The sequence below is a fragment of the Plectropomus leopardus genome, chromosome 20 (assembly GCF_026936395.1).
Source record: "Plectropomus leopardus strain MGB_pleo_1.0 chromosome 20, ASM2693639v1, whole genome shotgun sequence".
In the NCBI taxonomy this organism is placed as follows: domain Eukaryota; kingdom Metazoa; phylum Chordata; class Actinopteri; order Perciformes; family Serranidae; genus Plectropomus; species Plectropomus leopardus.
In genome coordinates this window covers 25,264,278-25,285,850 of record NC_142195.1, presented here as the reverse complement: position 1 = coordinate 25,285,850, position 21,573 = coordinate 25,264,278, and the positions used below count along the sequence as shown (strand labels likewise).

General features: G+C 36.3%; 1 protein-coding gene across 4 annotated transcripts; it reads left to right on the top strand.

Annotated features, from left to right (window-relative positions):
• The first annotated feature begins 394 nt into the window (after positions 1-394).
• On the top strand, positions 395-19,640 carry pip5k1ba (phosphatidylinositol-4-phosphate 5-kinase, type I, beta a). 4 transcript variants are annotated; one of them, XM_042509097.2, is made up of 15 exons: positions 395-532; positions 2,091-2,347; positions 7,189-7,418; positions 9,068-9,198; positions 9,776-9,893; positions 10,003-10,155; positions 10,756-11,052; positions 13,048-13,235; positions 13,597-13,677; positions 14,239-14,287; positions 14,402-14,486; positions 14,579-14,719; positions 14,829-14,913; positions 15,407-15,503; positions 18,146-19,640. In XM_042509097.2, exons 3-15 carry the CDS (start codon positions 7,347-7,349, stop codon positions 18,146-18,148), a joined length of 1,500 nt encoding a protein of 499 aa, XP_042365031.1. In that variant the 5' UTR covers positions 395-532; positions 2,091-2,347; positions 7,189-7,346; the 3' UTR covers positions 18,149-19,640. The 4 variants fall into 4 exon arrangements, with proteins under 4 accessions (XP_042365031.1, XP_087926906.1, XP_087926907.1 ...); XM_088070780.1 differs by lacking the exon at positions 18,146-19,640 and having other exon boundaries at positions 15,407-15,509; XM_088070781.1 differs by lacking the exons at positions 2,091-2,347; positions 18,146-19,640 and having other exon boundaries at positions 401-532; positions 15,407-15,509.
• The last annotated feature ends 1,933 nt before the right edge of the window (positions 19,641-21,573 follow it).

Genomic DNA, 21,573 nt, shown 5'->3' with positions numbered 1-21,573 from the left:
TTTATACTTTCAATTTCAAGAGTGCCAAAGTTCATTTCAAAAAGCATCACAATTGAACTTGTGCTTGTTTATATATTTGTGTAATGCCAGATGAGGAACCCCTGGACCACCCAACAGAGGTCTGGGCTAGTTATTTATATATTAGTTATTAATGTTTGTTTATTAATTGCCCCCTAGCAAGTGAGTATCTCTGTCCCAATGCATCAGGTACGAGATATATTATTAGATAGATTATAAAAAAATAAATATATAAATGAATGAGTGAGTGGCCATATGATCACGATGTACCTGGTTTACATCAGGGACTGAAGACGTGCTCAGATCTTAATTTCCTTATAGGCCTCAGTCATTTCCATTCATCCACTAGATGCCCTCAGACTTCCCACTTTTCCCACTCTTTCTCCATCACCTGACTGCCCCGCCCACCTGTTCACCTGCCAGGTTGAGGCTGTTCAAACGCTGAGCACCGTTTTGCTACAGTTTCCTGGTTGAACGTCGTGTTTCCCCAAAACGATGCGAAACGGAGTTTGAGGTATGTTTGCTCTCGTTTTGTGGATGATTCAGAGGTTCCCAGCAGCGACGGTAATATAAACCAACTTCTGATCAATGTTTGCTTGTACACTTGCTTTGCCAAATCAGATCACGAGAGCTGAATAAACGCTGCAGTATTAAAAAGCAGTGCGCCTGCGTAAAACAACAGCGCTCCAACGTGTCTGTTAAAATTAACATTTTACCACGTTTTGTCCCACTTTCCTAAAAAGCCCTGCAGATATTTCATCAGCACTTCTTTCTCCACAGTTTGGAAAAGTGATTCACCTGTAATGTCACCTGTTCTCCGTCTGATTGGCTCTCTGTTTGGTCCCCTGGATTCATTATATTGGCATTATATTAAGTGCTGCTGCTGAAGGTGGAGCTAGTTTAACTACTCTGTGTACAGTGAATATTGTCCCTGGTTTCCAATCTAAGGGTTGTGGCCCCTCCAAATGTTAAACATGAATCTGAGGGGTCATGAGATGATAAATGAATTTGGAAAAAAAGGAAAAGCTGCACAAATCATGTTTTTTTTCCCCTCTATTCATCTGTTTTTGATGTTTTTTTGTTTTTTTTAGATAATGAGTTATATTACCAGCTCTTAAAATAAAACCATTTGAGAAACTTAGTGGGGACATCGAGCTCTGAGCAGTTCAGAAAACTCATGAGATGAAGCAAAGAGCCCCAACTAGACACATTTTTCCCGAAAAGTTTGGGAACAACTGATTCATCCTTGAATTGTCTTTTTTACACTAATAATTTGTTTTTATGAAAAATCTTACCTTAAAAAGTAACTAATAACAGCTATCAGACAAACAGTAAAAATGAAATGTAATTTAATATAACAATGGCATAGGTTTTCTTTCCATATTGTAGGACACCTATTCAAAATTTTGAGTATAAACTGTTAATTTCTTTCATTTTGGTGATTTTTTTTTTTTTTTTTGGTCTTTATGTACCAATTTTTCCTTAAATTTATGTTGTAAATGTCTTTCGTTATCCCAAAGTAAAAGTCTTCTGCTATGTTATGTTTTCATTTGGGTGGGACAACTGCATATGTTGTGAATATTTTGGGAGATATGTCCCCTGCATGCCTCTCGAAATCCAAACCTATTAGTGTAAAGTAAAATGAAAATACGCAAGTATAATTTTAAAGTACTTGTACTTCAGTGAAATATGTTAGTAAATGTACATTATGCCCCTAATTTCCTTTCATCTCTATTATCCTCTGACTAATACAAGCAAAATAAATAGCCCACTTTTTAAGTTAAAACATGAGCTGATTAACATCAAGTAACTAAAATATTACTCATCTTCATCATAACCATGTCTATTAACAATATTGCCAACATTGTAATATTAAAAATGGACTTTCACACATTAAAAATGTTGTATAAAGACAAGAATAGAATATTTTAATGGATGAAAACTAACAAAACAGAATGTAAAGGTCACATTTCATTAAGTATAAATATATAACAAGTATAAATAGGAGCTGAAGAGAAAGAGTATAAAAATGATGGAAATGTTCGACTCTTACTGACATTTCTCTCCCACAGACAATATCTACAACTCAGTCTGAGTCATGCAGCTTCTGGGAATAATACAGCAGGTAGGAGGAGAGAGAGAGACACGCACGCAGAGAGGGAGAGAGAGGAGGAAGTGGTGAGGATGCTCTATAGTCGCTGCAGCACTTTGCTCCTCATCTCACTTCAGTTTGTCGGTCAGTCTGACACTTAGTCAACGCCGGCGTGTCATCGCTGTTTCACTGACCTGCACCCATCACTGTCGTTATTGCACGACCATGCCTGTTAAGGTAAGAAGGCGGTTTATTCCCGCCGAACAAACTTCCTCTGTCTATTAACTTGAATATAACGTGACGATGGAGCTGCTTGATTAACTTTTCTGTCTTACACTAAGCTGTAGGTGTTTATTCTGTTGTGAATGAGAATGATCATTATTAGAGTATCACGTAGCTCGTACAGGTCTTACGCATTTTGCCTCAGGAGGAAGATGAACTAATGATAGTATCACAAGAGGAAACCAGCTCCACTTCCCTTCAGTCAGCAACAGAAAGTACAATGTCTGCAATGTGCTGAAAGGGGTTGTCATTGTGGACATGTATGCAAAACAGCAGCAGTGTGCATGGCGTGTGAGTGTGCAGGTTTAAATATTTACCTAAGTTCACCTGAGTCTAACAGGTTACATAATACCGTTTACAGCGTATACACCAAGCTTTTATTATTATGCAAGCTTATTAACCCCTCAGAGACTGTTTGGCGCATTTAACACGCTTTTTATTCTTCATTTTTTTGATAATTCTGGCTGTGTTCATGCACATGGCGTACATTTTGGCTTGTGATTGTGTATTTTTGTTTAATCTGTGAATTTCCAGCCCAGCTCATACAAAAAGTCTAAAATACACAGTGTAAGCAAAATTGTTACATTCATACTGCACCACTGAAACCCATTCATACTGCAGTTTTTGATCCAACGACCATCAAAGCATAAAAACATGGATTGTATTACTCAGGGTGTCATTCTGGGCTTTTGCAATGGAATTTGTCATTTTGACTGTTTTCTACTTGATGACGTCATTTATTTATTTTTTACCATATTTGGCATGGAGAAAATACATACTACTTCCACTAGGTGCACTGTAGCAGTCAATGTTGCTGCAAATCATTGACATATCCCAGGCCCTGATAATAATAATTATTTTAAAATGTACCTTGCATGTAATATATTGAAAATATTTTTTTTGTGTGTTGTTTTCTTTCATTTAAAAAACATAGGGACATCATGAAAAAAAACTGGCATTTAAAGGGTTAAAATTCTGAAAATTAATGAATATTTGATATTTATGATTAGGTTACAAAAAATCAACTCAATGAAAGCAGAAAATCATATCATATCATATATATTGGGGGAAAATGTCTTTTTGTGTTTTTCATCTAAAAACAGTGGCATCATGAAAAAAACAGGCATTTAAAGGGTTAAAATTCTGAAAAATTACAAAAAAAAAATAATATTCACGATTAGGACAGATGTTGGATAAAAAATAACTTAATGGAAGTAGAAAATAATATTAATGTATAATAACCTTGTTTTGAAAAGCGATTTTGTGCACAGAGTGGGCCCTAAGGCTTAAGTTTAAGTTTTTGTCATTGCTTTGAGTGGAAAGTGATGCATCTGACATTTCAGAAGGAAAACTAATGCACTTACAAATAATCCAACATGTTTTCAGCCATGTTGTGCTGTTGTGTAACTGTGTGTTTTCAATATGCAAAAATTGCTGCAGAGAAAACCTGAAATCAACCCTCAAAGACTTTACATCAGGCATGTCAAACTGGTCCACAGGGGGGCCGGTGTGGCTGCAGGTTTTTGTGCCAACCAACCAAGAGCACACAGTTTGACCAATCAACTGTCTGAAGACGGAGATCAGTTGATTAAATGAGTCAAGTCTGGTGTGCTGCTACTTGGTTGGAAACAAAACCTGCAGCCACACCGGCCCCCCTGTGGACCGGTTTGACATGCCTGCTTTACATACATATGATTAACTCCATTCATTACTTAAGTCTGTTTATAAAACTGACTAATCTTTAGCAGGTTTCTTCATCTCCTCAACCTCAAGTTGCAAACAACCTGCAAGAACTGCAAGGCAGATCCTTGTGAAACGCGCTTTCTCACCATGACCCGTATGAAACAGTTTCATTTTCCCCGAGTCAGACCACAATACCACATCCTGAGGCAGTACTTAAAATAAACAGAGGCTTGTCTGTCAGGATCTGTGCTGGATTTTGCAAGTGCCCTTAGCACACAAGAAGAGATGTTTTGATAGTAACTTTTTATGTTTCACAAGTTAATATTTGTGTCATTTGAAGAAGTACTCGGCCTCAAAGCTTAAAAACAATTCAGCCAGCCTGTGTTGTAGTCATGACTACTTTAACCGAGACTAAGTCATGACCAAGACAAAAAGTGTATTGAGGTAGAGACACGATCGAGGCAGGGTGAGTCCCACACAGTGTGACACACTTTCGATAAAATGTGTTATATGCAAATGAAATGCACTCCTCAAACAGATCTTAAAGATCTACATTCCCATAAAAACACCTACAGAAAACATGACAAGTCCTCTTTCTTCACCTCTTTTACTGCTGAACTATATGTTTGCGTACGTATGTAAGTGTACTTCAAGAAATGTCTTGATAAAGTAATCAAAAGGCATAACAGAAGTGAATTTTTTTTGTATGGGGAACTCCCTTTGTGTTCTATGAGAACACAAAGAAGCTGAAATCAACTAAACCGTCTTGACTCAATACACTTTTTTTTTTTTTACATATGCAGTTTAGCATTATGCCCACAGTTGTGGTCTTTAATGATCTTAAAATAAAATCCAGAATCCCCTTTGTTTGAAACCGAAACAAGACCAAGTAAACAGTCGAGTCTGAGATGAGACCTTCAAAATTAGTCTCGAGCGGTCTCAAAACCGAAAGCAATCTTGAGTACCAACACACTGCCTTTTACACTTAAGTATATTTAAACATATATAGGCCAATCAATATGCTTCCAAGGTTACCACTTACATACAACACACATGGCATTAGAAGCGTTGCACACTACTGGTTTAGTGGCTTCTTGGAAAAAATATAACTTTTGTCAGATAATATTAATAAAAAGTTATGTAAGGTTACTTGCAGCATTCCTCAAGGCTCAGTGTTAGGCCCATTTTATTTTGTATTATTATGGAAATTATGTTTGTATTTATGATATATTTGTTTCATTTGATTACATTTGAATATATTTTATGTATTTTTGTGAAAAATTTGAAACAACTTTTTGATACTGTGGAAACTTTCAACTTTCAAAGAGTTGGTTCATTTGTAGCAGACTTTATCAGAATCTACTACAACCAAAAGTACATTCATCATCTTTGGCAATCATTTGATGGATTTACGAGGAAAACATATAACAGTTGATGTTAAAATTTAATTGTTATTATTGATAGCAAAGCAAAAATGTCGGACTTACTTTTTTTACTTGAAAAGACAGACATGAGAATTGTAAACGGACAAGTTTTTCAAGAACTAACAAACCCAATGTTTATTTAAAACTCTAGAAATCAGAGATTTTTCAGATTTTAGAACACAAATCACAACATAAAAAAATAAATTACTACCTGAAAGTATCCAGAACTCGTTTAAAATATGAGAAAATCGATATGATTTGAGAGGAATCTGATTGTTTATTTGTTGAACAGCTGCAGCGAGGAACTGAAAATGTGTGGCACTCTACTTTCATATAAAAATCACTCAAATGTACTTTCATTTACCAATGTAAAACATATAGCATAATGGCTTTAGTATGTGAATTGTTTTTGGGTGTTTTGGTTTTTTTTTCTATTTTCCAAAATTATTTAAATATTTACAGACAAACATACGTGTTCTTATACGTGTAGAGTTTCTCAATATGTCTGATACACAAATCAAGTACTTTGGCAGTTTTAATGACCAATCCACCCCACTTTGGACCTTGATTTGGCCTCTGTAGAGCCTTTGCATTACGAAAGAGCTCATTTTAAATGTGCTGCTAATTGCAGAACATTGTTGCAGCAGTTTGTAATCCTTAAATCTATCATTGGCAGGAACTAATTGAACCGTGATCATTTCTACGTCATTAACATTTCAGTGTGACATAATGTACTTTTAGAACAAGTAGTTATGACAAGGTCCAAGCTGATAGTCCTCATAGGGCTTGGTAGCTTTATCTCTCCAAGTACTAAAAAAAGGACCAATAAAGTAGATACAAGTACAGATATGAACCTAGAAAAACTAATTTTAAAAAGGGAAAAAAGAACTTCATAAACAGTACCAGAAAGTTGGGGTATGTCTTCATTATACTTTAATCAGTTTACAAGCAAGGATGTAAAAGCCATTACAAAATGAAATAAAATCACTACTTTCATTTAAATTTTTATTAAAAATGGCAGGTTTTGGGTATATGTAGTCATTTATTAAAACATTTGGGGTCTTTCAAAAAGTAGAGTTTGTAGAGGTTAACAAACTCCAATTAAAGACCATTTCTATGATTTTTTTTTACATGAATTAACATTCAATCAATCCCACTGCAAACATATGACGGAGGTAAATGTTTTTAATATAAACACAACAATATTTCTGCAACAGCAATCCCCACAACTACTCCTTCATGAAGTACTGTATCAGTCGGTTTATTAGTTGTTTCTGTCAACAAAATTGCTCCCGCCTTTTCAGGGATGTGAGGGTCACATGTGTAAGCAACGAAGCACAGCAAACTGTTATAAAACAGGGGAATTTGGTTTGCAATGGTTTCCCAATCCTTCTTAATGAGGATCAAGGGCTGTTGTGAAGGATTCTGGAGTTCAAGACTCAAACAAACACTTGTGGTCCCTCAGAACTTAGCAAGGCCCTGGACAGAGAGGTCTGCACTCTTACGGCTCTGTAAGTCATATGAAAGACCCTCGTGGAGTACGAGGCGAATTTAAACTAGACAGATAAACTGTGGAAGAGATTTCTGTAAGCCCTGAAATGGGAAAGTTGTTTAAATAGTTATAGCCGTGCAGTTTTCGCCAGCATTGACGTTCAAAGCCGTATTAACTCGTCTTCTCTTTACCTACAGGAGCAGTGCACCTGGAAAATGCAGTTTCGGTAACGCTCATTCAGGGTAAATTGCTGCATCTGGTCATTCATCACTGAGGGGAAAGAAGGAACTCAGCCTCACAGTTGGAGGAAGGACGGACTAGCTTCCCCCTAATCAAGTTCTCTCTGTCCAAAAACATGTCAACCAGCAGCGCAGACAGCGTAGGAAGAGGAACCATAACCTCTAGAGCTTCAAAGGATCATAAAAAGGTAAGTTCTTGTAATATTTTTCTTGCAAAGAAAGATCTCAAACATCCTCTACTTTGATGACAGTGACACCCACTATTGCAGAATCATGACATAAAAACGGAAAATGAAGTATTCGAGCACACTAAAAATAAAATAATACATTTTTAGATTTATTGTTAGTATATGTATACAAAATTTTATAAACACCTCTTTGCTTAGAAATTTGAGAAAAGGCTTTGATTTTCTCACTAGTATGTTGCTGTTGATAATTCAAAATCGAATGGGTCATGAATTTACATCAGTATGAAAATGAAGATGTAAATTTCAGTTTCAGAAAAAACAAAGAGCAACACCATAACTGGGGCCGAATGTTGTTTTTGTTAGTCAGCTTTGTTATGTAACAGGTGTTTGCTGATGGTGGGAACAGGGTGGTGGTGAGCAAGACGATTAGGCTGATCAGCTTCAGTCTGGTCTTACACAGAGATTTCACTGCTGTTCAGTTTGAGGGAAATAAGCTCAGTTTATGAGACAGATATATTTTGTTGCTATATAAGCTATCTCACACTTTATTTCAGACTTAATGCCTTCATAACAGTTTGTTTAGAAAGGCCAATTTTACCTTCTTTATTTTATTTTGACTGATTTCCTTTATTTATTTTCAAAACAACTTGCAGCTATAAATCAATCAGTAATTGCTTTCAATATGACAAAGACATAAATGCCGATAATAACAAATATTAAACACATATTTGACATTCCCTTAACAAATAAAAATAAATAAACTTCATGCATCATATGACACATCCCTACTATTATGAACACATACAGGGAAGCAACAAAAAGGAAAATACACCAGCAACAATTTATTCACAAATGAATTGCTTAACTATCAGAAATTTGTTTTTTTGTTTTGCATGGGGTTTTTTTTTTGTTCTGTTAGTCCTTCCAACATTTTAGTCCAGACTGAAATGCACTGACAACTATTGGATGGATCCTGTGACATTTTGTACATGCATGCATTAGTGCTGATGTAGACATGTGACCCTCAGCAGGTAGAAAACAGCCTGTTAAAAGTCAAATTTCACATGCAACGTCACATTTGTCACATCATTATTGTATTAAATACATTATGTTAGCGGCTCTCCTGCTAATAGCATCAGCATATTTGCAAATGTTCAGCAGGTAATCGAGGTTCACCAGCTTGGCTGAGCATTTTAGCATGCAAACAGTTGCTATTTATTGATTAAATAAAAAGTGATGAAATTACCAATTTATCGGACAAGTATCGGACAAGTTCAACTTTTGACCTGATAATGGCGTTATAGGAAAAGTTAATCGACTCGGCTGAAATATTAGTTCATCTGGAGGCAAACATATATGTGTGTACCTAATTTGATGGAAATCCATCCAATATTTGTTGAGGAATTTTACTAAAAAACAAAAATGTCAACCTCATGGTGCAAGAGGAAAAGTCAAGGGATCACTAAAGCCTGTAGGATTCAATTTCTGGGGACCGTAAATGTCTGTAAAATATTTAATGATAATCAAATTGAGAGTTGTGGTTTTATTGTCTTTTTAGAAAAGCTTGGGTTTTCTTGTTTTTTGTCCTCATTTGTGCTGATTTCTTTTTAAACAAGCATGTTGTCTTCTTCTCTGCTGTGGTTTGTCAGCCCACCGCGGCTGCCCTGAAAGGAGCCATCCAGCTGGGAATCGGTTACGCTGTGGGAAACCTCAGCTCTAAACCTGACAGAGATGTTCTCATGCAGGACTTCTCTGTGGTGGAGAGCGTTTTCCTGCCCAGGTACTCTCTATTTCACATCATTTCATTTTCAGTTGTTGACGTTTAGCAGATTCACACAGTCACAGTCTAGTTCAGATTAACAAACATAAGGGTTTGGTTCACTCAAATTAAAAAAGATGATGTTTTTTTTCACGTCCCTTTTGTGATAATTAGGTAATCAGATCAGTTTTATCTCGTGAGATTTTGAGATATCTGTCTCTGCATCCATCCCAGTGAAATGTGGGGAAATGTTAGTGTGTTTGTTCTGGAAAAAATTTTAAACTTTTAAACTTCATTTTAACACTTTTCAAACTCCCGAAGAGCAAGTTGTACAATTTTCACATGTCAAACAACTTAAAATACTTTATCCTTTACTTTAAAGGTTCCTTTCCAGAAAATTATAATAATATTTTTTTTAAAAATGGCACCCATACATTTAAAGATTATCCAATATTACACACAGTCTTACTGTTACAACAAAGTACAGATGTTCCAGCATATGCATTTGTATTAAATAAATCAAGTGAAGTCACTAACCTGTTACAGTAAATTGAAACTTTTGTAATCCTAACTTAAATACATTTTCTTTGTTCTCCAGTGAGGGCAGCAACCTGACTCCAGCACATCACTACCCAGATTTTCGTCTAAAAACGTACGCACCGCTGGCGTTCCGCTACTTCAGAGAGCTGTTTGGCATCAAACCAGACGACTATCTGGTCAGTGTGGAAATTTACATCATGACTCAGAACGATGTGACGGAAGTTTGGGTTGATTTCATTGCAACACTTACTCACGCTAAGACTGTTGGGTTGTTCTGAATTTCAGTACTCCATCTGCAATGAGCCTCTGATCGAGCTGTCCAACCCCGGCGCCAGCAGTTCCTGGTTCTACCTCACCAGCGATGACGAGTTCATCATTAAGACAGTGCAGCCTAAAGAGGCCGAGTTCCTGCAGAAGCTGCTTCCTGGTTACTACATGGTGAGCTGCCCCCCTCCCCAAAAAAAACAGTGCACACCAGAAAAAATATATGTAGCAAGCTGCTAAAAGGTTAAATTTGGACATGAGGGCTGATGAATTATACTGTTCTAGTCTGACTAACACTGAAAAGGCATTTAATAAATGTTTATTATACATCTACTTATCTTGAGACGTTTAGATTTATCTTTCTATCAGTTTCAGTAAATTCAAGGTTAAAACTGAAAGCTTAGTAGACGTCTAGTCTTAGCCTAGATTACAGAGTAAACACAATCTGCATATGTGACAAAAAACAAACATTACTAATGTAATGTTCATGCGGGGATATGCAGTTTCACAGTTTTTATGTGTTTTTATATTTTTGATTATAACTATAATAGGGCTCGATGTAGCAGATAAATCCTGTTTTATAACAGGGCTAAAGCTTTGAGACAATGTTTAACTGACTTCTATGGCTGCCATTGGCCGATTATTAGCCAAGGATTCAAGTTTCTCTTATAATGGTGCTTTGACTTGACCACAGTGCAACAATAGGACCAGTGACATCTATATGTTTCTATTTAACATATAATCCTGAAAAAATCTGCTCCGTTTTTGTTGCAGAATCTGAATCAGAATCCGAGGACGTTGCTGCCTAAGTTCTACGGACTGTATTGCATCCAGTGCAGCGGCGCTACCATCCGCGTGGTGGTGATGAACAATGTGCTGCCGCGTGCCATGAAGATGCACTACAAGTACGACCTGAAGGGCTCCTCGTACAAACGCCGCGCCTCACGCAAAGAGCGTCTCAAGTCCTCACCCACCTTCAAAGACCTGGACTTCCAGGAGATGCACGAGGGCCTGCACTTCGACCCCGACACCTACAGTGCCCTGATGAAGACCCTGCAGAGGGACTGTCGGGTGCGTTCACGTGATGATCTACTTGTAGTGGGTTGTGTCAGAGTAAACACTGTGGCCTGAAGCTGGCTTTAATGGAAAGACAGTACAGTAGAGTTTACAAAATTGTAAAAGTTTATCCTCTTGGGACAAATAATTTGCTCAGAAAATGTTTTGGAAATCTAGTTTAACAACTCTGCCACTGTGAGGTTTTTGAGTTTTTTTGAACACAAGGCTATGTTTATTAAGATCAGTTTTGGGTCAAAGTCTTGCTAAAGGGAATTTCAACCTCCCTGCTGAGCTTGAAAAAAAAGGTTAAATGGTCCCAAAAATAACAAGGGTTAATCCCTGCGGACTATGAATATCTACAGCAAACTTCTAATGAGTTTAGAGACTGTATGTTTGACTCAAGAAATTAGTTGAATGAACATGCTATTATAATGTTTGCATTTTTATCATTATGTTGGGTTTTTGGGATTTTTTTTTAATAAGACTGCAACTGGTTATCAGTTAATTACTTCTAAAACAGTTCTTGACACAGTAATATTTAATTTACATAATGTAACAGTGCAAATTCTCACATATCAGAAGCTGAACCCAGAAAATTGGCTAAATAGGCTCAATTACATAAGAAATAAGTTGGCACTTGGTTGTTCAATCACTTTATTTACTTATCTTTTTAACACTCACAGTGGGTTTTAATTTTTCGTCAACACAGCCTGGACTGAATTCAGCCAGTGATCATGAAACCTCTCCAGCCATTAGATAACATTATGCAACAACTACAGCCCACTTCTGTGAGACACAGCCACCCCTCCCCTCACTCAGTCTCAAGCTCTTATGATGGCCTCATTAGCGCCTGCCTGTTATTTCATTAGTGTGAAACAACAGTGATCGCTTGAAGGAGGATTAACACCCAATTCAGGGAAGCACCTGACTCATATGATCAGGCTGAGCAGCAGGACTGTGGAGAACAAACTGGCCCGTCTGGGTGTAACATGCTCTTATTGCACGACCTCAGTGTGTTAGGTAACACAGTGGGAAGTCAGGGCCTCTTTGTTTATGGGAGTTACTTCATGACGTCAGTATTTGGTCAGAAGGACTGAGACTTATGTTGCTCTGTACCATTGCTCTATCAGGTCAAAGTTTAGCTTCTTTAACTGGAAGGGCTTGGGTGTAGGGGAGGACAGCTTGTTTAAAAGTTCAACATTAAGAGCATATCTATGATTCAGAGTCTGAGCCGGGAATTGTTTTCACACAGCTCTCAACATGGAAGTGGTTGAGCTGGCTGTTAGCCGCTATGACAGAGCTGCAACTTCATTTCTGCAACAACACCGTCTAGTCGGACACACACCGGGACTCACATCCACTGACATGCATGTACAGTCAAACCATCTTACACAACAAAAAACAGAAAAGCTCGTCAGACACACACATTGGAACTCACATGCATTAACATGCACGTACAGCCAAACCATCTTACACAACAAAAAACAGAGGAGCTGGGATTATAGTACACACAGAGAGGATGTGAGTTCATTCTCCGCTCAGGATGCCATAACTCCTCTATATCTTTACATAACAAACAGTGGTTTGCTGCTGTGTTAAAGCTATTAGTTTCATATACTGCCACTTTAAGAAGAATTTCTCTTTTGTCTTGCCCTGTATTACAGGGAGGTTAAAGTCCCTCACCTCAGTCCTGAAAACCAGGTGCAGTGGCCCATTGTGTGTCCCAATTCCATAGTACATACTAAATCTAACCATGCATATGTATAGTCTTGTCTCTCTGAAATAGATGCTGTAATGCATACTGAATTTGCTTGATGTTACTGTAGTAAGACAGCTGCAGGATCTCAGAATACTGGGAAGAAAGGCATTTAAATTAAATCTTAATGAAAAGGGACAGGTTTGACAGCCCATTCTGACTTTTATTCTGACTTTTTTTTATATAAATCTTTTAGTTAAAGTGTTTCTGCTAATTGCTGAAGTTGCTCATGTCCAGTTTCTGTCTCTTGTCAGGTCCTGGAGAGCTTTAAGATCATGGACTACAGTCTCCTGTTGGGAATTCATGTTTTGGACCGGAAGCCGCTGAGCAGAGGAAACCGATGTGACAGCAGGAAAGGGCAGAAAGTCCTTTACTCCACCGCCCTCGAGTCCATCCAGGGGAATGCGAAGGCACCTGAACCGGTGGCTGATGACGACGAAACGTGAGAACAGTTTTGCAGTTTCTTCATTTGTTAACATCATTTCTGCACTTTTTTTTTCTTTGGCTCTGCAGGGCAGTTATGAAAAAGTAACATTTTACATCACATCACATTTCACAGCTTGGTTTCATATTAATAGTATTTTTGCAGCTACCTTATAGTGGGTTATTAAAGTAGGTTATGTGAAGACAGAAATACTATTTTGCACAATAGTCCGAGGCGGTCAAAACGACACGTTCGATTAGGGTGATGATTTTCCTGATGGTGGCACTATAATAACTCTTTACTATGAAATGAAACAACTAAAGAAAATTACGAGATCCATTACTTTGTTTTCTTCATTGACACATATTTATTTTTGCAGATTGGGTGGAATTCCTGCCAAACATAAAGATGAGAACCTTCTCATCTTTTTAGGAATCATTGACATCCTTCAGTCCTACAGGTGAGCTCGCAGCATTAAGCACAGACAAACACATTTTTAGTCTGCTGAAATTCTCCAATGTACATTCATTTTTCACCAGAGGGCCATTTGAATGAAGTAATTTAGACTTTTTCATTGATTAATCGTAAAAATTTAAAAATTAAAACAAAATTTAAAATCTGTTGCAATATAGTAAATTAAATTACATCAAAAACTCAATGTTATAAGATTAATAAAATATGTTTTTAATACTTACTTTCAAAAATGTTCCTTTAATTGATTGTAACTCATTTTCAGGTAATTTTCCTGTCAGTTTTTACCAAATTCTTGCCTTTTTTAGAGGGGACAAGTCTTGTTATATTTCTCATTGCCTTCAAGTCATGTTTCTGAAAGAAATAAAACCTACTTGCTCAGGTTTCAAAAGATTAATATGTATGTAAAATGTTTCTGCCTAAATTTTTATTCAGTCTCATTTTGTTGACTAAGTCCAGAAATTATGCAATGGAGGATAATGTGCGCCACCTGGCTGCCAACAGATGACGATTGGTGAAATTTTTTTTAATTTTAAATTTTTATTTTCAGATTCATCAAAAAGGTGGAGCACTCCTGGAAAGCTCTTGTACATGACGGGGTACGTTACTGCCCACTCTCCTTCTTACCTTCTTCCTGGCTTAAGTATATGCATGTGTATGTGCACAGAAGTATATGTGTGTGTTTGTATCTGACGGCGTTCTCTATTTCTCAGGACACGGTGTCAGTTCACAGGCCCAGCTTTTACGCAGACAGATTTCTGAAATTCATGGGCTCGACTGTGTTTAAAAAGCTTCACCGTGAGTTTCTGAGTGTATTCAGTTTTCTGAAAAATACAGCTAGATTAGTGAGCTTCTCTTTTAAAAACTCATCTTTTCTTTGCGTCTCTCAGCTTTAAGAGGAGCATCATCAAAGAGGAAGAGGAGCTCCCTCTACGCAGTGAAGTCAGCGTCTCAGGAGGTGCTGTCCCCACAGAAGGAGGAGAAGAAGGAGGAGAAGAAGGCTCAAAGCATGGACAACCTGGACGGAAACTGTAAGCCAAAGGAATGCATTTATCAGGAAATTCAAGCAAACAGTTTTTGTAATGTTTGCTTAAAGACTCTGCTTGATTCACTGATCGATGATCTGTCCGATAACAACAGTTTACAGTTCCTCCAAACAACCGGATCTCCTTCCGAGAGTTTCCTTCGAGTGTACCGAAAATGACGACGAGGATCTTGATAACAGGTACTTCAAGCATGCAGCTCTCAGATCTGAGATCAGATCTGAGCTCTCTATCTTAAAGAAGTTACCAAGAAGTTTAAAAAAATAAGATTGTCTGACACTTACAAAAAGGATGATGCAAGGTACTGAACTGAGCAGTGACAAGTTTTGCGATCCAAAAAGATGTTAGCTCCCTGAATGTTAAAGTTACAGTGTATATACTGTATTACAGTGCACATGGTGTACAAGGTGTTATGAATTCTTATTGAAAAGGCTGATACAGTCAAAATGCATATCGCTGCTGTCAGGCGCAAATCTAATAAGCTTTTTTAAATACATTTCATTGTTTGAGAAATGGTTAAATCAAATGGTAAAATAATTACATTAAAAAAAAAACAAACTACTAATTTCATATATATACAAAATTTTTCAAAAGTGGACCTATGCGCAGAAAACAGAGCTTTAGTGAGCTCCTTTACATCTTTGCAGTATATTAACTTGCATTTTTCTTTTTCAGTGAAGAGCGACGAGCCTCCAGTTCAACGATCGCTCTGGACGACCCTCTGCCGTCTGTCAGCAGGAGCACATCAGACTCTGAGCTGGACGTCTACTTGGTATGACATGTTTTATTTGATACAGTCTGTGTGAAAATAACATTACAGTTACTCTCCTAATTACGGGACATTTGTCTATATTGTTGGCCTGTCAGCGTTAACATGTTATTTGCAATGTGATTAAGGTCCATACTGGGTTTTTTTGTGTTTGTGTTTGTTTTTTAATATCCCGTTAATCTCCAACTGACATTCCCGTCTCTAAGAGGCTGCACTGGGCTGGGTTTTAAGGCTAGAGTAATAAGCGAAGATAATCCTTTATTTGTCCCACAACAGGGAAATTTGCATTATTACAGCAGCAAAATGATATCAAATCAAGCTATGTACAGCATTAAAAAGCAAAAAGAACAATATAAACAGTATGAACAAAACGCAAAACTGAACTGTTGAGAAAAACATTTACAACAATTGCACATTGTGATAAGTTGCATATGATGATAATAAAATTGCACATTGTGACATTGAAATTGCACAGGTTTAAGTCAATTTTGGTAATACTGGTATCATATGAAACTACAAGACCCAATAAATCCAGTGGTGCCAACCATTTCATGCTATATTCTCAGGAGGAGGGCCTAATAAAGAAAAACAGTATGGTCTCCAGTTAATCCTGAAAATCAATCATTTACTATACTTATTAAGACTTTTATTAAGACATATTAAGACTTTGTTTTCCCAAACTAATGCATTTTTGGTAATTTACAGCAACATTCTTTATTTATTGCATCTTTTATTCGCCATTCTCATCGCTTAATAACTTTTTTTCAATAACAAAAACACTGGTTGTATTTGGGGACATAATTCGTGATGAATCCAGGGGTCACTGGGTGTTTCTGCATTTCCAGCGTCACGCAGTCTCACCCAGGCGACCCAGCTGGAGTTGATCAGTCGTTTGAGTCCCGCCACCGAAAATCTGTAAGCAGCAAATGACATCGATAGAACATTCTGTTAATTATTAATTCATCATTTCTTTTGGAAGAGACACTGTTAATGTGGGCGATGTGCGCGCCATCAACAAAAGGCACAGGGGTGCTTATGATGATTCAGTTTTGCCTCAGAATATCCAAATTGGAAACACGTCCACTATACATGCTTACAGCTTCCTGCCAATCTTTTGCTGCTAATCCAGTGAGCAGTTTCTGAATTCTTCGTGGCACTTTATCCTTTGCTGGTGCTAGATTTTGAGTCCAAGAGGCCTCGCTGGCATCCTGTGACGTCTACGCTGCATGACTCAGCAGAGTTCTGTCCCCTGCACTCCCCCCTCTTAGTCTTTACGTCCGTGTCAGCCTGAGAAACCTCCATGAATCCCCTTTTCTGCAGCGCTTCTCTTATATAACCACCAAATCCTCACTCAGGCTTATATGAAGCCGTTCTTCAGCCCACATTAAGCAGTTCCACTCAGGCGCTGTGGGAAGCCGGCAGACTTTGGAGTTAATCTGATCTCAAAGCCTCTGACAGAAGACAGAGGGATTCAAATATTATAGTGAGGGTTAAAAGGGAAATCAAGGACTTTTCTGACAGCCATTTGTCTTTTTTTTTCACTCATTTCACTCATTTTTAAGTGCTAGCTCAAGAGATCATCTGTACATCCCAAAACAGTGGGTTTTTCTTTTATGCATATTTTACCCAATTAATCACCAATTGCATGCACATTACACTATAGCTTAACATTTTCCAATGCTCTTTTAGTGTTTTAAATATCAGAATATCTACTTTCAGGCGTTATTTAATTTGTCTAAGATATAAAACTTAACATCTAGATGTATAAAATTTGCTTAATACTGTTAAAACAAAATTTATTTTCCCCAAAAAAATCTTAATATCCAACTCCTGAGAGGGTCTTTTTGTACAACAACATGATATTTTGAAGTATATAAACATTACAGTTAACTTTCACGAAATGAAAATGCACTGAAATAGAAACAGCTAAGGCTACACTCATACAAATTTGGAGCTTCGCCATTGGTAACATCACCTAACCATTGTTGACACAAAGACCCAACCCTAATCTCAGTTTACGAGCCTAAACTCGGCCTGATCTAAGACCCAAAGCTATATTTTTTCTCATATTACATCTATGAAAAGGCCAAAGGGGCGTCTACAAACCCGAACCTGACCTGAGCCCTGATGCTTTGTTGAGATGCAGCACTTTCTTTCCTTGCATTGCTACTGTTGTTCTGCACCTGTACTCAACCATGTGCACACTTTCCACTTTCTTTGCTTGAAATAAGTATGCTGCTAAATCATGCAAAAACTATTTCTTTGAACTGAATTGTGACTTTTCAAAGAGAATGAATAATGTTTCTATAAGCAGAGTCTGTGGCCCCTTAGGCCCCTGAGCCTCTGCCAACAGAGCAATCGCTGCAAGAAAATGTTGGCATTGAATGTTTCTGCAAACTACAGATACGTTATATTTGTAGTTCTTATGTTTCATATAAGCCCATTTGAGTTTTTTTGCTCTCCCTTCATGGTATATTGCCATTTGTTTTAATTTTGTGTATTTTAAATTGTGCAAAATAAAAAAAAAAACATCAACATCAAAACATGTCAATCTGTGTCTAGTTAACAAATGCACAAGTCTTAATTAGTTTGACTGTTGTCCTTTGTTACTTAAATAAAAAAAATAATCTTTTTTTATTTTCTAGTGAGAAACAAGTGATGGCTCCTCTGCAGCCACCTGGACCTCTGACCTTTGACCTTCCAGTCCCTTACCACAGTCAGTGTCGAGACACCAGGTGACACAAATGTGACACAAACTATAAGTAACGTGTTGATGTCCGTTTCTTCACTGTGAGCTTCACTCTGTGCCTCTGTGACTTTTCCTCTTCGAGTCAAAGCAAATGTGCCAAATCACTGGTTCTTTTCTAGAAATATAAAACACTACGGAGATGTTCCTTCTCCTGCCATTTGCACTTTGCTGCTAATTTATAAACAGTGCTAACAAAAAAAAAACAAAAAAACATTTGACCTCTCCTCTTGAATGTGTGAATTTTGTGCAAGTGTCCTCAGCAGCTGGAACTCTGAGAAACTGTCTTGTCATTTAATTCGCCAGGAAAAATAATGCTGTTAATTTCAAATCATATAATTATAAACAGAGGAGCTATGTCGAGATCATTCATTGAAACCTGGAGCGACATCAGTTTTCTTGTGCTGCGTTCAGACACCTTTCACAATCACAGATCTTTAAAGCCTGAGCAAATTCATGTTTTCTCCCAAAAACATTTGGAAAAAGGCAATGAGCAACAAAATTTTCTGCAAATTGAAAAAAAAAGGTAAAAGGTGACAAGAAAATGACCACGGTTTAAAAAGGAGCAATAAAGAGGAAAAATCATTGTAAATTATCAAATAACTGGGAAAAAAATCAAGAAAACTATATTTAGAATTCTCATAATTATGTATTAAAAATTGATTTACAAAAATAAGAATTATTATATTTTATATTTTTGCTTTATTTTAGCTTTTTTTCAGGCAATTTCTATGCTTTTGTTCTTTTGCTTTTATTTTTTTTATTTTGTTAATTCCAGGTAATTTTCTTGTAACTTTTTGCTCATTTTTGTGTTATGTTTAATTAGCTTGCTCATTGCCTTCATTCCGTGTTTTTGAAAGATATCAAGCCAGCTTGCTCAGGTTTCAAAGGGTTAAGACATTCAAAGATGCATGAGTGATACCGTGTTTATACCCCTATAAACATTAAGAGTAACTTATTTTAAGATTAGAATTTGCATAAAACAACATATTATATGATATTAATTTATTCTGTAGCCTATGTCTATTTCTTTTTTCAAACATGCATCTGATGCCACCATGTCAAAAATGCTCAGTTTCTCGTTATATTAAGATGTATTTCATATTACGATGTATTTTTCCTGTCATTGATACAGCGACGCGCTGTATAGTTTTCAGTCTTTAGTCATTCCTGTGCCATTTCTCTAGTAAATGTACATTTTTGCTCGGATTTATTACAATGAATGTTTGTTCTAAACTGTTTTGAATCCTGGATGACCTTATGGTACGTCATGTCTATTTTTTGTGCCTTTGTTTAAAAATCTGTGCTTTCATGTGATTTATAGGCCTACAACTGTATTATAGCAATACTTTGAATTTGTATATGTGAAATAAATTAATGTTTTATGTTCTTAAGTATTCATTCTTTTTTGAGTATTATATTTATTTTAATTGGTATTTAAAGTCATGCAAATAAAATAAATCACAGATAAAATTGGAAAAATTGTTTCTGCACTAACAGAGCCCCATGATTACTGTACTGTTCAGAAAACAAACAATTAAAAAATATGTATTTTAAAAAAATATTTTAAAAATGAGTGTCATAAATCATCTTTAAAAAGTGAAAATAATTAAGAAATTAAAAAATACAAATAAAAAAATTAAACAATACATTATACTGAGTCAGTGTTACAATATCAAAAGTAGCATAACATTTCTGAGCACATTCTCTATTAGAATAGTGAATTTTCTCCAAAGTCAGATGGTATAATATTTTTCCTTTACATTTTTGACATATTTTTGTAAAATATACAATGAATACAATGTATTTAAAATTAATGTAATGCATGCAATTACAAGGATACATTCCCATCCGTCATGTTTTATTTAGACACAAGGGGGCGCAGCAATGATACAATCATAGACTGTAAAAAGAGGATGCAGAAGATGGTAAGAGTAATTTTTGCCTTTCCTTTGCATTTCTGCACGTGAGGCCTGCGTCTGTCCACAACTGCTTACTGCTGAAGGGTGATCACATCGTTTCTTTTTGGTTATTGGGCTGACTGCTTCTTTATGGATAATATCCAAAGATATATAGTGCATCCAATTTAATCCATGAATATATCTGACTGGTTAAATTCAGTTTATTTTCTAATATGCAGTGATGTCCTGTTTCTGTCTTCACCCACTGATGGTTTTACAGAGCAGAGTGACAAACTAAAACTGTAGGTGTGGAGAATTTAGGCCAATCTGACTTGGAGGGAAACATCTACCAGAAGTGGAAATTAACATTCATTTATTCTCTGTATAGTGTGATTTTGAAGCAATTGAAAATTTACATTTTGTGAAACTTGCACTGTGTTGTACTAACAAATTTGTTCGGTAAATTAAGTTATACATTTGTTTCTTATCTCATCTATTGTATTTCATCAGATGCACCTCAATTTATACTTTAATTCTTCAAATGACAAAGGGGTGGTGTGACAATCAGAGGTGTAGCCGAGATGAGTTTCATTCAGACAACAACAAATTACAGTGTCTTACCAGCTTAAACTGGGCTTCTCTGTTTTGTGACATCAGACGTGCCAGAGGGTCGTAACCTGATCAGGTCAAACCAGTCAGACCAGCACCAAAATCATAGCCGGCTGTTGCTTTTTTAGCTTACTGTGTCCGTACATGTGAAGTATCTAACAATAAAACTAATGTGTGCACAGGTGGTACCATTTGGTTACTATCAGTGAGTATTTACATTGGTATGAAAAGTGATTTGTATGAAAAAAAAAGTCAAGTTCAGTAACAAAGAAAGAAAGAAAGAAAGAAAGAAAGAAAGAAGTGCATATTTATATCTTATTTTATATATTTTGTAATCAGTTTATTGATTTTTTTTAATTTGTAAAATTGCTATTTGATCTTTTTTTCCAGTTACTGCAGTAAAGTGCTTTTTAACTATTTATATGACACCTGTGGTCCTTGATCTGTGAAACACAGTTCACATGTGCAAACATAAAATTAACACATTTTGTTAGAGCATTCATAGTACTTGTTGTGATATGGACACTAACAATTTATTACAAAATTAAACATGTTTTTTTTTTTAGATAAACACCACCACCACCACCAACAACAACAACAACAATAATAACAATAATAATAATAACATAGGAAAACCACAAGAGCATATTTAGTAGACTATAGACCATATTTATTTTAATTTTACTCATAAAAAACGTTTTATTTAACAAATGGGTTAATGGTCATCTTTTAAAACAGTTTTTTAAAACATAGTTTAATTAAACAATTGTCCTTTATTATTATTATTATTATTACTGTTGTTGTTGTTATTATTATT

Excerpts from the sequence above, each read along its gene's own strand:
- pip5k1ba (XM_088070780.1), top strand. The coding sequence starts at position 7,347 with ATGTCAACCAGCAGCGCAGACAGCGTAGGAAGAGGAACCATAACCTCT. Across the intron at positions 7,419-9,067 it reads CTTCAAAGGATCATAAAAAG|CCCACCGCGGCTGCCCTGAA; the intron begins GTAAGTTCTTGT and ends GTGGTTTGTCAG. Across the intron at positions 14,487-14,578 it reads TGTGTTTAAAAAGCTTCACC|CTTTAAGAGGAGCATCATCA; the intron begins GTGAGTTTCTGA and ends TGCGTCTCTCAG.